At 57.2% G+C, this 10,712-nt stretch overlaps 1 protein-coding gene across 1 annotated transcript in view; it reads left to right on the top strand.

Moving 5' to 3' along the window:
- The window catches only part of OTOG (otogelin), a 93,270-nt gene that overhangs the window by 61,258 nt on the left and 21,300 nt on the right, over positions 1-10,712 (top strand). Inside the window, exons 33-39 of the mRNA XM_007458796.1 lie at positions 18-30; positions 3,670-3,942; positions 5,905-6,022; positions 6,765-6,844; positions 7,294-9,095; positions 9,927-10,095; positions 10,386-10,531. Of these exons, the coding sequence (XP_007458858.1) occupies positions 18-30; positions 3,670-3,942; positions 5,905-6,022; positions 6,765-6,844; positions 7,294-9,095; positions 9,927-10,095; positions 10,386-10,531 (2,601 nt within the window). The remainder of the gene's footprint in view (positions 1-17; positions 31-3,669; positions 3,943-5,904; positions 6,023-6,764; positions 6,845-7,293; positions 9,096-9,926; positions 10,096-10,385; positions 10,532-10,712) is intronic.

Below are 10,712 nucleotides of genomic sequence, written 5' to 3' on the forward strand. Positions count from 1 at the left end.
CGGCTGCCCTGTACAAGGCCAAGGCCCATGGTAAGGCCCATCCTCTGGCCCCACTCCAGCACTTGGTGGAGGGAAGCAGGTGCTGGAGGAGGGGAAGATGCTACGACCCTAAGCCAGCTATAGTAGCTGGAGAAATGTGGGGCTCCAGCAGGCACCCCTTTCCCAGTTGAGACAGGGTTCTGGGTCAGCCTCTTAGCCTCTTTCAAGAAACACCTTCTATCTTCTTGAAAACACCAGAGAGGCCAAGGTCCAGATGTCCCTTTGGACCTTGCTCCACACAGCAGCTGCATTCCAGAAAAGCTGGGTGGCAATAACTGCTACTTCCATCCCTGCCCCCCAGATTTCCTCCTTATTCTCCCTCTTCCTACCCCCTCCCCACTTCTCTCTATTTTTAAGACTAGATAGACTGTAAATACCAGAGGGGAACTGGCTGATATATTAACTCCAGTGGGACCTTCTCCTGTGAATGGAGGAGTGGGCTCTTGATTTGCTCAGGTTATGGTCCTGAGTCCTGGTCTGGTGGGTTACACAGACAGGCACACCTGGAACCAGCCAGCCTCCTGCGCCTCAGACCGTCAGTGTGACTCCAGGGGACAGACACGTCAAAGGCAGTTACAATGCCTGTGGGAAGGAGGAGCCCCTAACTCAGTCTTGGGGAGTCAGGAGAGGCTTCTTAGAATAAGTGTTGTCCCTTGAAGGGTTGAAAGGAGCCAGGAAGGGACTTGTAAGCCAAGCTCAGGAGGTGGATCTTTATCCTGAGGGCAGTGGGGAGCCCTGGAAGGGCCTTAAGGAGGGGGGGGACACCCCAGGCACAGCTAAGGGGATGTCCATGGTGGGGTGAGCCGGGCGTACAGTAGGAGGTGCCAGGTGGAATCACGTCACTGCACGAAGAAACCTGGGAGTGAGGAGCCAGGGACTGGGCCGCAGGAGCATCCCCACTGCCCCAAAAGGGAACACTTCCTCCCTAGACATTCCCGACCCCCAGATCTGTGTGGTCCTGCTTGAAGAAGGAAGGGTGTCTTATAACCTTCCTGATGTAATGGACCATCTGCTTAGTGGGAATTTTCTGTCCTCCTTTCAGTATTTTAGCCCAGTAAATAAGGTCTAGTCTAGAGGGGGTGTTGATTTTCCAGTGGTTTTATGGCATGTTAAGCAAACCCTAGAGAAGCCTGGGCCTGGAGAATGTCACTGTGGATGGGATGCCCAGAGGCTGTGAAGGCCAGCATCCATCTCAGACCTGGGTCTCCTGGGCAGCTAGGGGCAGGGCCCAGTGAGGACCCAGGCTCCCACTCCCACCCCATCCTGTGTTCCTTCCCTGTGCTGTGCCCAGAGTACTGGACAGCAGAAGAGAACATACCTTCCAGGTAAGATTTGGGGTGGCTATGTGGGAGAGGTGTCCCTTGAATTTGGCCTTGAAGGATGCGTAAGATTGTGATGGGAAGAAATGGAGAGCAGATGTCACAGAGAGGAGGATTCAGCAGTCATTTAGGCCTGAGCCTCTTACTCTCATGGTTTTGATGTCCTATAGGATGTACTAAAGGGACACGAGCCACAACCTGGTACATCTTCCTGGAGTATCAATTTTACTTAAAGATTTTTGGAGGAGGTTACTGACTTATTATTAATAATATCTCACTCTTCTGTAGCACCTGCTGTGTGCTGGGCACTGTTCTAAGTGCTTCATATATAATAATAACTCATTTAACCCTCACAACAATCTTAGGAGGTAGGTGCTGTTATTTTCCCAATTTACAGATGTGAGAACTGAGGCCCCGAGAGGTTAGGTAACTTACCCAAGGGGACGTCACTTGCAAGTGACAGCAACCAGGCTGTCACTTTTGCCAGGCTCCTCCCAAACAGAGATATTAAAAGAGAAATAAAATTTAGAAAATGGAAGGTGAAAAATCATTTGATTATTTAAGGTAAAACACAAGACGTTGTACAGTCAGTCCTCTATCCACGGTTCCACATCTACGAATTCAACCAGTCGTGGATGGAATTTCAGATGGAAACCTACGAATACGGATGGATGACTGTACTGGGCCATTTCACGTAAAGGACTTGAGCATCCTTGGATTTTGGTACTGGGGGGTATACCGAGGAACAACTGTACCTCTAGGTCTGGCTTTCAGCCTCTCCCCCATTAGGAGGACTTCAGGACAAATGGTTGAGAACCTTGATTTAGGCCAACTCCAGTCTTCACAGACAAGAAGGCTGAGACCCAGAGAGGGGAAGTGAGTTGCCTGAGGTCACCCAGCGAGGGACTTAGCACTCCACCCACCGGGGCTGCCCCATGCCCACTCCTGGATCCCATCCCTGGGGCTGACTGCGCAGTGGTTAAGAGCCTGGGCTTCAATCCTGCCTCCTTTTTCCACCATCAGTGTGACTCTAGGCCTCACCTCCCTCATCTGTAAAATGGGGTTAACAATGTCATCACCTTCTAACCTGTTATAGAATTTGTTGTTCATTATGTTTACTCCCCACCTACCACCCGCTACTTGAATGTCAGCTCCATGAGGACAGGGGTTTTGTCGTTTTGTCCCCTTTTGTGTCCCCAGTGCCTGGAACAGTGCCTGGCACCTGGTGGGGGCCTCAGTAATATTAGCTGCTGAATGAATGAATGTGCCACCTCACAGGGCTCTCTTGGAATTTAATAAAAACAGCAGGTAGAGAGCTTGCTTAGCATTGTGCCTGGCCCAGAGTTAAGTCCTGATCAATAGCAGTTGTTGTTGACATTAATAATTAATTCTTCCCCCAGTTACCTCATTTCTTCTCACAGCTGCCCAGGGAGGTCTAACAGGAACTCTGTGCAGTATCTCCTGGGGCCACGGGGTGGAGTGGTGATGGGGGGAGGGGGAGACACACCAGGCCCTGTGCTGGGCCTTTCACACACCATTTGTCCCTCACAGCCAGGAGGCGTGAATTCACTTGCCCACAGCACAGCCAGCCATGGTGGGCCGGGACTCCAGACACCTGCTTGTGCATTTGGGCCCTGACCCTGCAGGGCCCTGTGGTTGGGGGCAGGGGAGATCCACCCAGCAGTGTGGAGACAGGAGAGAGGACAGCAGAGTCCAGCTCTTAGGCCTCTGGGCAGGCCCCTTCCCACCTCTGGGGCAGTTTCCCTGCCGTGGGTTGGGCTCAGCCTCAGCTCCCCCCGCTCTGACCCTCTGGGATTCTGTGAGGAGCGGGACCAAGAAAACTGACAAATCAGCAAACCCCAGCTTGTCTAGTACATCCCATAGAACAGAACTCCACCAGGACAGCCGTTTCTGTCTGTCCTACTCACTGCTGTATCCCTAGCATCTAGGCTAGCACATGGTACACAGAGGGGCCTCAGAGATGTTTGCAGGAGGGAGGGAAGGTGGAGAGAGGGAAAGAAGGAGGAAGAAAGGAAGGAGAGAGGGAGGGAGGGAGGAGGGGATAGTTCAGTCACCTTCCCAAGGCTCTGCAGTTGGGGCTTTAGCCCCCCACCTTCCCTCCCTGGGTAGAGGTGGTATGTGCTGAGGGGCAGCCAGCAGGCTGAGGTGCGTGGGCTGAGGGGAGGCGGGCAGGCTTGGAGGAGCAGGGCCCAGTCCTGAGTCGCTGAGACTGCAGACGGTGCCTGGGTGTCTGCGCCCTCCTCGCATCCGGACCTCTCTCTGCTGACCTCACCCTCGTGGCTCTTTGCAGACCCAGGTGTGATATCCCTGGAGGCAGCGGACAGACCCAACTTCTTCCTCCACGTCACGGCCAACGGGTCTCTGGAGCTGGCCAGGTGGCAGGCCAGCGATGCCTTCCACCGCCATGCCTCCTTCTCGCTGCACTCGCGGCGTGCGGGCCTGGTGGCCCTGGAGTCCCTGGCGGAGCCCGGGGCCTTCCTTTACGTGTTGGGCCCAGTGCTGGCCCTCCGGCTGTACGAGCACACGGAGACCTTCCGCCGGGGCACGCTGTTCCGCCTTCTGGGTAGGTGTCCACCCTGCATCGCCCGCAGCTCCTCCGCCCCTGACTCAGCCTCCCTCCCACCTCATCCTTCCAGCTGCCCCCAAGAGACGAGATCCTCACTCTCCTGGCACAGGGAGGCCACATGGGTGCCACCCCTGAGATGGGAGGGGGCCCGGCCTCCTTGTTGGTGGCCTAGGGAGCCTTGGGCATTGTGACTTGGGGCCCAGCCAGCTTCCTGGGTCCTGCCTGCTCCCACAGGCCATTTACAAGGTCTAAAAATAGGGCAGCCTTTGTGGAAGCGAGAAAAGTGATCATTGTGGCCGCAGCTTGCACAGCCCGCAGGCTCAGGTTTCTTGCTGATGGGGGCACATGCCTGCCCTGTGAGCTCAAAGACTGCCCACTGGGGCACAGCCTGAGGAGGCCATAGCCCCCCTGGCTCCCATGAGAGGCGCAAGAACCTGGGCGGTGATGGGGCAGCTTCGTGTCCTTTCCAGCTGAGACCAGTAGATTCCAGGGCTTTGCCATCTCCCTGCCAGGTGGGTGAGCCCCAAAAGTAGTCCTCTGCCTAAATCCTGGAGACAGTGATCACAATTCCCTTACTGCTCCAGGCTGGCCTCTCTGTCCTGCACGTGCACATGTATGTTTGTGCCTGTGAGGGCACCTGTGCTGTATGAATGGATCCATTTACATGTACACATGTGTAAATATGTCCCCAGTCAGCCTTTCATTTATCATCCCCCACCGCTCCCAGCCCAGGGCTGGGCCAGCTCACTCTCACATTCAGTGGTCACCTATCAAGTCCACCAGTGAACCCCACCCAGGACAGATTCATCACTGGCTATGATGGCAGGACTTGTGTCCCTTGCTGGAAGACACCCAGGCTCTGAAGGCAGACAATCCTGATCCCGGTCCTTGGCACTTGGAGGAGCCCCAGCCCCCCTCTCCTTGACCCTGTTTCTTCATCTGTGCAACGGGGATATTTGCCTCAGAAGGTTGTTGTGAGGATTGACTGTATCTCCCGGGCTCTGCTCTGGGCCTGGCTCATAGTAGGTGCTCCCCAGATGTAAGTTCCTAGTTCTGGTCTCAAGGATCTTATAAAAGCAGGCTTCTTCACAGTCAGCAGCAGTTTGGGGACTGGGGATGGGACTTCGTTAGGATGGGGCTGCCCGGGTGGGATTGCTCCCTCCAGCCTGCTGGGGAGCTTGCCCACACCTCCCAGCTCAGGCCATGGTTTCAGAGACTGATCACTCGTGCCAACATGGTCTGGGGTCTTGTCTGCCTCGAAGCCCCCCACGGGCTCCAGACTTTCCCTGAGGATCCTTCATTTGTCAAGGCACTGGCCACAAGGCCTTTTTTGAGGAAATCTCCTTTGGGAAAGTTTAATATTCCTGGCATCTTCTGTGCTCAGTTTCCTCATCTGTAAAATGGGGATAATAATAGTGCTACTTCATAGAATTATTGTGAGGATTAATGAGTAAATACTTGTGAAATGTTGAGTGTAGTGCTTGGTGTTAAGAGTTGGCTGTTGTTGCTATTATTATTGTTAGCTACCAAGGTCTAAGGGGGCAAGCCTGGCCACCAAGGTCCCAGAATGTCAGGGTGACAAGGCAGCCTTATGGAAAGATCAGGGGCCCCAGCCTCTTCTTTGGCCGCCTCTCAAAGCCCAACTCCAACTGCCCATTCTGTAGTCCCACCTCATCCCCGGTCCTCAGCCCCTCCACCAAGTTCCCAGAGTCCCGACCCAAAGATCCCCCAGCCACTGACTTCAACTCTCAGGAATATGGTTTCCCCTCAGGTTGGATTTGATTTGATTTGACTTCGTTTTGTTTCGTTTCATCTCATTTCAGTCTTCACTTTTCTTGCACGAGTCCATGCTCGTGGGCATGGGTGGGCATGGGCTGAGGTGGGATGACCTCTGTGCTCTGGCACCTGATCAGGAGCTGGGTCTCAGTCTCACTGTCTCGGGTTGGGGCACCTTTCCAGATGCCAAGCCCTTGGGGGCTCCCTACCCCACCTGTGAGTGGCACTACGATGCCTGTGCCAGCCCCTGCTTCCAAACCTGCCAGGACCCACGGGCAGCCAGCTGCCAGGATGTGCCCAGGTGAGGTGGCATGGATTCAAGGTGTGTACCTCAGTGTATTTGAGCATACACCTGAGTGAATGGGTTTATATGTAGTCTGTGGGTTTAGGCATGAGCATGTACTGTGGTGTGTGTGTATTCACATGTACTTGTGTAGGTATGTTTTGTGTACTGGGTATGGGAATGTGTGTGAACCAGAGTGAACCTGCCTGATATGGGCATATGTGAATGTCGATTTGTGCACATGTGTGTATAGTTGAGCCCTGTGGGTGTACAAAGGGTAGCTGTGGGTGCACAGCTGTACACAGCTGTGTGTATGTACATGCGTATGAGCTGCATGTATCTGGGTGTTGGTGCAGCTGGGTGTGTGTGCATAAGGTACACTGATGTTTTGGCGGACTGTGTGGACGTATATGTATCCATGTGAATGGCTTTGAGTCCTGCAGGCGTGGATGAGGAACGTGAGAATGCGCGTAAATGGAGACACGTGTGCATGTTGTGAGTGTGGGCACAAGTGTGCACATAACCAGACTTTGTTCGTGTTTTCCTCTCAGTCTGAGGGCAGGAATGTGCACCATGCATGTTTGGGTATGTGTGCTCCTGTACATGCTGTCTCCACGGAGGTTCATGTGAGTGTGTACATGAGATGCACACACACACACGTGTGTCATGAGAAAGGATGAGGTCTGTGCTCCGTCCAGGTGAAAGGCGGTGGCCCTCCTGGTGCTCCAGACCGCTGACTGGCATCCTGCTCTGTCCTCAGGGTGGAAGGCTGTGTGCCTGTGTGCCCCACCCCCAGGGTCCTGGATCAAGTCACACAGAGATGTGTCTACTTGGAGGACTGTGAGTGGCCTGGACTTCTCATCCCTCCTTGGACCCGTAAACCCCCCGGGTCCCTGGTGAAACAGAGTCAGCACAGGGGCCTCTGGAAGGAGAGCACTCTAGAGCAGGCAGGGACCTCATCTGGTCCATTCCCCCCAGTTCACAGAAAAAATGAGGCCCATGTGGGGAAGGGACTGGCTTGGGTCACATGTTGAGAATGCGGCCAGACTTAGACCTGAGGTCTCTGGGTTCTGGGCTCAGGGTTTGAGGTGTGGGACAGGGTCCAGACCTGATGACTTCCCTGGGCCATCTAACACCACGTGACAGAGTCCCTCACCAGCTGTCAGAAGCTGCCTACCCCCCTCACCAAGGGTGCCAGCCCAGGAGCCCCACATCACAGCCCTGCCCAGTGATGACCCGTGGGGCAGCAGTCACCCCACTGGCTGAGCCTCTTCTCTGGTCTGCCCCAGGTGTGGAGCCTATGGTTTTGGTTCCCACGGAGGCCTTTGGCAACGAGACCCTGCCTCCCAGTCAAGAGCTGCCCACCCCCAGTGACGAGGAGCCGCAGTTTCCACAGGAAGCTCCCGGGGCCCCATCCCACAGGCCAGCACCCACACCAGCTGTCCTGCTCACCACGGCCCTGAACCCACCTGTGGCAGCCACTGAGGGGCCAGCTCTGTCTCCAGGCCCCACCCAGGCCACTCAGAAGCAGCCACCGGGGGTCACTGCATCTAACGTCCCTGAGCACCCCACAGAGGCCCTGGCCAGCACGGGGGTGACCGCCAGCCACCTGGCCACCCCCCGTGTCCCAGAGCCCTCATCCCTTCCCCTTTCACAGCAGATGCCCACATCAGGCATGGGGTCGGGTGCCATGGAGACGACCAGGGTGACTGTGATCTTTGCGGGAAGCGTCAACATCACAGTCTCCTCCCTGTCACCCCCTGCACCTCGCTTCCCTCTCGTGACCAAAGCCGTGACGGTCCTAGGCCTTGGCTCCTTGCCTGTTAAGACGACACCCCTCCAGCCCTCCCCGAGCCTGGAGTTGCCCGCAAGTCCCTCCTCCAGGCCTGTGGCTTCCCCTGCAGTGACCTCCAGGCCTCCCACTTCCTCAGGATCCCACGAGGCTTTGCCGACACCTTCAATAACGGAGGTCGTGACGGGGACAGGGATCCCCCAGCCCGTACAGTCCCAGAGCATTTCCAGTCCCAGCAGCCCCCCAGCTGAGGCTAGAACAGCCGCAGAACAGATTCCTGCCAGTCCCCTGGTGACTGAGATGGTGGAGACAGCGCCATCCACAGAGAAGGTCCAACCTGGGCCCAGCCAGGCCACGGGCCCACCAGCATCCCCACTGCCAAGCCCATTCCCCACGGCCCCGCCCCACCCCGCTCCGCATGCCACCGCAGCCGCCAGGCCTCCCGCTCTGCCCTCAGGGCCTGCAACTGCCGCCAGCCTGTCCACAGTCGCTCGTGGGCTGGGGGCCACACCCTTCACATCTCTGGAGTCAACTCGGCAGCCCCAGCTCCTCTCTGGTCTGCCTCCTGACACCAGCCTGCCCCTGGCCAAGGTGGGGACGTCCGCCCCAGTGGCCACGCCCGGCCCCAGCATCTCTGCCATCCCCCCTCCACTGCAGCAACAGGCCGCATCTCCCGCTGTGGCCACGACTCTGCCTGCTCGGACACTCAGCCCCGCACTGCCTCTCACCCAGGCTGTCCTGGCCCAGGCGCACCCGCCCAGTCATGTGGTCCCTCAGGCAACAGGCACAGCTCCAGACCTTCTAGGGGCCACGCTGCCAGCCTCTGGGGTCGTGGCTGTGGCTCTGGCTGGGGGGGCGGCCTCCACAGTATCTGCTGGCCCACGAAAGAGCACCACGGAGAAGACGGCCATCCTGTCCGAGCAAGTGTCTCAGCCCACCTGGATATATGGCTCTGCCCAGGGGGGCCCCACAGAGCTCACGCCTGCTGTGGCCCACACTGCTGCTACCTTGGTGACAGAGGCTGAGGGCCCCTGGGCTGGCACAGTACCACTGGTGCCCACGTCCTACCCGTTGAGCAGAGTCTCAGCCAGGACGGCCTCCCGAGAGAGCTCGCTGGTTCTGCTCCCCCAGCTGGCTGAGGCGCATGGCACCTCGGCAGGACCTCAGCCCCAAGCAAAGCCGGAGGGAGAGGCTACCACCGAGCAGTCTGGGCGCTCGGCTCCAGCCCAGAGCATCTCGGCAGTTTCGGCCGAGGCCTTGGCCACCACCGCTGAAGCCAGTACATCTGACATCTGTGTCGTGAGTGACTTGTCAGGGTTCTGCCCCTGTATGTGAACCCTCCGTGCCTTCCCTCCTCCTGTGCCCCAGGGCTTGGACACCATCGTGCTCTCACATCCTCAAGGTCGGCAGCAAGCTTCTCCTTAGCCACCTTCCAGGCTGCCAGATGGCCGTTTAGTCACCATCCTGACCCCTGCCCCAAGCTCCTGGAGCCTGCAAATTCTCCAAGCTCCTCTGGGCCTCTGATGCCATAGCAGATCCCTCCATGCCCCACCTGGGACCCAGGGGCCCATTGGATGGCTTGGTGTGACAGCATGGTGTGCTGTTGTGTGCATTGCATGTATGTGTGTACCCATATGGGACTGTGTGTGAACTTGTTTGTGTTTACGTGTATGGGACTCCATGTGAGCGCTCATCTGTCTGTATGTGTGTTCTTGTGCATGTGATGTGTGGTGTTGCAAGGTGGTATATGTCTGTGCGTTTGTAAGAAAAGAGATAAACTGTGTGTGCGTGCGTGTACTTGGGTTTCTACGAGTCTGAGCTAGCGGGCCTGCATACCTATGTACCTAGAACTCTCTGCAGGGCCAGGTGGATGTGCAGACTCTCTGGGACTCAGTCCCCTGACCCCAGTCTCACTCTTAGCCCAGCCCTAGGCCCCCAATGGTGTGTTGGGTGGGTGGAGGGAGGATGAAGGCACCATTTCCTTGTCGTTGTACCTCAGGGTCCCCTACCTGCCCGAACCTAAGGGGTAAGGATCTGTGTCCTCACGGCTTGGGGGTAGGTGGGGCAGGGGAATGAGTGACCGTGGTCCCAGGGGGATCGCTCAGGCTGTTCCTCCACCCTGTGCCCCAGCCAATCGCCGAGCAGGACTGCGTCCGCCACATCTGCCTGGAGGGCCAACTGATCCGAGTGAACCAGTCCCAGCACTGTCCCCAGGGCACTGCGCCCCCTAGCTGTGGGGTCCTGGGCCTCGCAGTGAGGGTGGGCGGTGACCGCTGCTGCCCCTTCTGGGAGTGTGCCTGTGAGTCGTGGGGTCCGCGGGCGCCTCCCATGTCTTTCTCGTACCCCAAACCCGGCACAATCTCTGCCCCTCTCCTGTGTGCTTTCCAGCCTCAGGGTAACCCTGACATGAACCCCCTGTGGGACGTCTGACCCCTGACCTGGCAGATTTCCTACCCTTGTGACCTCTGATCTCTGTGTGACCATCCAGCCCCCCAAGCCCTCTGGATCACCCAGGATAAGGCCTCATGTTCCTGGGTGGCCTTGGCCCCAGGGGCATCTGTTTATTCTTCTCGCCCCTGCCCTCCCCAGGCCGGTGCTCAATCTTCCCTGATCTGAGCTTTGTCACCTTCGACGGGAGCCACGTAGCCCTGTTCAAGGAGGCCATCTACATCCTCAGCCAGAGCCCCAATGAAATGGTCACTGTCCACGTCCTCGACTGCAAAAGTGCCAACCTGGTGACTGTCCCCGGCTTCCCTTCCTGCTGGGGCCTTGGGACCTGACTAGGTTTGGAGGGGAGATTGAGCAGTGAGTTGGGTTTTGAGGGTTATCAGAGGCGAGGACAGATGAAGAGGCCCCTGCAGCAGCTCCGTCTGTCTCAGTCATGGGGGTCTTCTGGAGCCAGCGCCTGGGGAAAGA

This window comes from Lipotes vexillifer, unplaced genomic scaffold, assembly GCF_000442215.2.
Source record: "Lipotes vexillifer unplaced genomic scaffold, Lipotes_vexillifer_v1.1 scaffold892, whole genome shotgun sequence".
NCBI classification, from domain to species: domain Eukaryota; kingdom Metazoa; phylum Chordata; class Mammalia; order Artiodactyla; family Lipotidae; genus Lipotes; species Lipotes vexillifer.